The sequence below is a fragment of the Formica exsecta genome, unplaced genomic scaffold (assembly GCF_003651465.1).
Source record: "Formica exsecta isolate Colony F162 unplaced genomic scaffold, ASM365146v1 scaffold1327, whole genome shotgun sequence".
NCBI lineage: Eukaryota > Metazoa > Arthropoda > Insecta > Hymenoptera > Formicidae > Formica > Formica exsecta.
Window position 1 is genome coordinate 167992 of NW_021848660.1, and position 4669 is coordinate 172660.

A 4669-nucleotide genomic window follows, 5' to 3' on the forward strand; every position below is an offset into this window, starting at 1 on the left:
AGGAATGCTCAGTTGCATAAGATATCGGGAGTTCTATTCTCATTAGCTAAATAGCGATAATTCTTACTAATTCAAAAATCACAAGGTAATTATCGATATACGCGACAATAAGTATCGTTAATTATTTATGTAAGCGAAGGTGTGAAAATTGAATATTGCAGATACCGATATCGTTTAAGAATATTAAAGTTTTGTTAACGCAAATTTTTAAACTTGACAGATTATTGATTTGTCGATAATCGATATTTCTAATCATTATATATATATTGGTTCTCACAAATATTCACGGGTATTTTACTTTTTACTGTTAATTATATGTATAAGATATTGAAAGTAACATAAAAGATTGGGTGTATGTGGCAATAAAAATTTAATTACAATTGCAGTTATAGAACAGACTGCAGTAATTTTGAGTAATAACAGGAATGTTTTATTTTTTTTAATATATAAAAATTTATCACAATTTATTTATCACAAGAATAAAAATATAATATTTGTAACTGCACTTGTAATTATTATTTCAATTTAATATGCATTAAATACCACTGTATGCATAAAACCACTGTAGATGAAACTATGCAGTATACATATATTATTGATTACAAAATTGTATTCCTAAAGAAGTTAGGGAAAATATCTATAAATATGTGAATAGCCCGCATAAAAAATGGACGGTGAATATGCAGGCATAGAAAACAAATGCACGTGGGACTCGTCCATAAACTATGTACACAGCTGCGAAAACTTATGTGTAAATACAATATTACACACGTCCCTATATACGTTGTGCACACGTGGATATGTTATACCTGAATTGTCCATCCACATCCGCTTAAAAATTTTATTCCGACTTCCTTTTTCGTTCACGCGAGCGACAATGTAACCCATCGTTTTGTTGTCATGTACATATATTATTGTCATCATCGTCAAATATCACACTTAAAAATCGCATTTAATCTTATATACAGTTGTATAAAATAGTGAGATATTTTTAACTCAAAATACATTACGTATACATTACAAATATATATTTGTTGTATAAAGATATGTAAAAAAATTCTATACAATTCCTAATAACAATTATATTTTGAATATATATTATGTACATCAAATTATATTATATAATAAAATCTTAATTTTAAATCTAATCATATACAAGTAGACAATCCAACATTGAAAATTACAAAAAAAATTGTACAATTGTATACAATCTTTTTCTCTTGTTTTATTAAAACAGATAGAAAAGATTTTCATAATGTTATATGTAATCTGTAAAATTTTCAATATTTTTGTTCCATAGTAAAATAATGTAATATATATAGTAAAATAATTTTTATTTACTACGGTAAGTAAAAATTACATTTTTACGTTTTTCTTACATTATTTTTATATGAAAAAAATAAAAAATTACAACTTACATATAATATAATGAAAATTATTAACTGCCTGTATCTGAATAAAACAATTGTAAAGAATTGTGATCATCTATAACTGCATTTTTTTGTTATTTTTAATGTTAAATTAAATTTTGTATGTAATTAAAGTTAAAATTAAATTCTATTAAAGTAAATATTATTTTATATTAATCCTAAAAAAATTGTAATATCTATTTTTTCCAGAAAGCCTAATTTTCCCATTTTCCGCCTAATTTAAGCAATAGTTAATCGATAGTTCTCGTATATATAGTTTTAAAAGAATATCAGGTTTTTGTTTGTATTTGTTGGATACAATATTATACGGCAAGTCTTATACATCGATGAGAGTAATATTATCGTTACTTTTTTGCGCAAATTTATGCAGACTCATGAGCCAATATAATATGTAAGGAAGGAACATGCAAAGACTCACGTATAGGTAGTAGGGAATAGGACGGGTAGATCCGAAAGGACAGAACCACAAACCTCTTCTGGTCCCATCTCGAATGTGATGACTCATGAAGGAAGCCAGTATCATCCAGGAAGTGTGTTCCAATATAGGAGAATGGAAAATCTTGGATAGGGAAATGAAAAGTATCCACAGAATAATAGGAACCGTGGTACAGTGCAAGAACGGCCGCTTCTGCAAATGTGTGGCGTCCTGAAAAAAAATAAGATAAAATTAAGAATAGAAGTAGAAAAAATATAGAAATAGAGAGCTGTGCAGAAAAGAGTTACTTATTTATGTAAATAAAAAGCCATATAATAATATAAATATGTAGTAATGATTAGCAACAAATAATATGAAATAATTTAATTAAGATAATTCCATAAATTTTTATAATTTACTTTTTTCTTTTTTTTTTTTTTTTTTTTTTTTTTTTTTTTTATAAGAAAGGAGAATGATGTAAGATTGACGATGGCCATTTTTCGATTGCCTTACAAAATATATTTTCATCTTTTTTTTTGTTTTGCACTATATTTTTCTCTCAAGCTTTATTGGCATATATCTGTTCAATCGGCCGAGATATCCCTTCGGTTAAACGGAAAATTATTTGTTACATTTATATATCGTTTCTAAATAAAAAAATCATACTTGTTTTATTTTTTTAATGATTTCAATGATTTTTAATGATTATTTAATGTTTCTGATTTCATCTGCGCACACAGTTTCAATAATATAATTAGGAAGAGGAAGAATACTTATATATATGTAATATACATGTAACTTTTAATATTAACAGAAATAAAAAAGAATAATTGATATATATTCAGGATTAAGTCCGTAAATAAATACTAGTAACATAATTTAATATTGTACGTTTATACTTGTGGGCAATATTTATTTTCAGAGATTAAATTTGTCAATAATTTTTTAAACCGTTTAATAATGCTTGAACCTATAGTCGCACGGAGTTCATTTGACAAAACTATCACATGTTTGTAATATTAATGCAATATTTATTTTCTGTGCATGATATGATAATCACCCAATAGTTTTCTTGATATTTCAGATACTACACGCTTAATTGCTATCAATATTTATTCTGTGTAATCTTATTAATACGTTTACTACAATACCTGCAGCTGCGATCGCGCGGATTTAACTTGACGGAATTGTCGTCTTATCGGAATTTTTCCACTACCGACGCGATATATTTATATCCGTGTGTAATACGATAATCGCCCGATACTTTTTACCATTCCCGATAGTTTTCACTCCGCGAAATACTACGCGTTTACTTGCAGGCGATATATTTATTCTCGGTTAACCAAAATCGTAACTCAGATGTGACGAGACAAATGATTTTTACGATCGTAATATCGAACCATGATATAATTATGACTAATAGCGATCGCAGCATTAATCACAATGATCCATTGACTATTATTTTAACATTTACGATGCTCGATCGCGATTATATTTGCATCACAAGCGTCCCGACCCCGACGCCATAAATAACCGCGCGAACTGTAAACTGAACGGGCGGGAAGACCGTTCCGATTCCGAATTCGGATTTGGTTAGGACCGGTCCGATTCCAAAGTTTCGTGATTCTACTAGCCAAATATGGCTATCATGACGTCATCGAGCATTAGTTTCTATTACGTGCGACACGCATGTATGATAAATTGAATATAAACATGAGATATTAAAGCATATATTATATATATCAAATATAGAAAAAACATAAAATAATTTTTATCACTAGCTATTAACAAGCCTATTAAAATGCTCATTAAATAATTGATTTGTCACTCTTAATTGATAGTATTATAAATTGAGCAATACATTCTTGTATAACACGAGAATCATGAAAAGTTCAGATTAATCCTCGCGATAGTCGGGGCGATAAATACTATAATTGTAAGCGAGAAATAATTTCTACGAAAACCGATACAAGATAAGTACGCAGTGTCAAAAAAAAAATAGGGCTGTCTCTTATCATAAACCTCGGCTCAGAGCGAGATTCTGATTTTTGTATCTATTACTCACATGAATGTGCCAACTGCGCGCCGCAATAAAATGATCCAGGTCGATGAAGGACGCCAGTAAGAAGCAGGAGAATATACTGCTGAGATTGCGAACGAGTGGCTTATGTGACAGAACAACGATCAACGTCCACGTGAGACCGCCCACCGTCGCATGCGTCATGTTGTCAAACACCGCGCGCTCCGACTCGTTCTTGCCGTACCTGAGTCCGTAATCGCCGAGAATCGAGCAACCGCCGATTGCGCACGTCAGAAGGGCGCGTGACCAAAGCTCGCGCCACATTGCGCACGTATCTCTTTACAATCACGATCGGTAATTAATTAATGATCACGTTCGATTGTAATATCGAGCTACGCGGACACGGCTTCGGGGCTTCAACAATTGTAAACTGAAGTGTAACTAGCGTAACTAGCGACAACAATTCGCCATGATAACGTTCTGCGCGCGCAAGGAATGTATGCGTACGTGAGCTCCGTAAAGGTTCCTTTACATGGCAGCGTCAAGCGTCGCGGGCTTAAGCCTTAAGAATTGACTAATCACAATCGAGTATTCTCTTCATACTTGACTATGATTGGTCAATTCTTAAGGCTTAGGGCTTTTACGACTGCATTGTAGACCCCGCATTAAAGCGGCGTCTACAATAGAGATTTTAAGCCTTAAGAAATTGACCAATCACAATCAAGTATAAGGAGAATACTCGACTGTGATTAGTCAATTTCTTAAGGCTTAGGGTTTAAATCACCTATTGTAGACCGGCACTTA

General features: G+C 31.4%; 1 protein-coding gene across 1 annotated transcript; it reads right to left on the bottom strand.

The window, feature by feature from the left end:
* Nucleotides 1-433: 433 nt before the first annotated feature.
* On the bottom strand, nucleotides 434-4345 carry LOC115245845 (transmembrane protein 267). The gene is made up of 2 exons (XM_029824339.1): nucleotides 3911-4345; nucleotides 434-2076 (listed from the first exon to the last, which is right to left on the bottom strand). The coding sequence occupies exons 1-2, from the start codon at nucleotides 4187-4189 to the stop codon at nucleotides 1747-1749; spliced, it is 609 nt and encodes a 202-aa protein (XP_029680199.1). The 5' UTR covers nucleotides 4190-4345; the 3' UTR covers nucleotides 434-1746.
* Between the last annotated feature and the right edge of the window lie 324 nt (nucleotides 4346-4669).

Excerpts from the sequence above, each read along its gene's own strand:
- LOC115245845 (XM_029824339.1), bottom strand. The coding sequence starts at position 4,189 with ATGTGGCGCGAGCTTTGGTCACGCGCCCTTCTGACGTGCGCAATCGGC. Across the intron at positions 2,077-3,910 it reads CGCGCAGTTGGCACATTCAT|GACGCCACACATTTGCAGAA; the intron begins GTGAGTAATAGA and ends ATTTTTTTTCAG.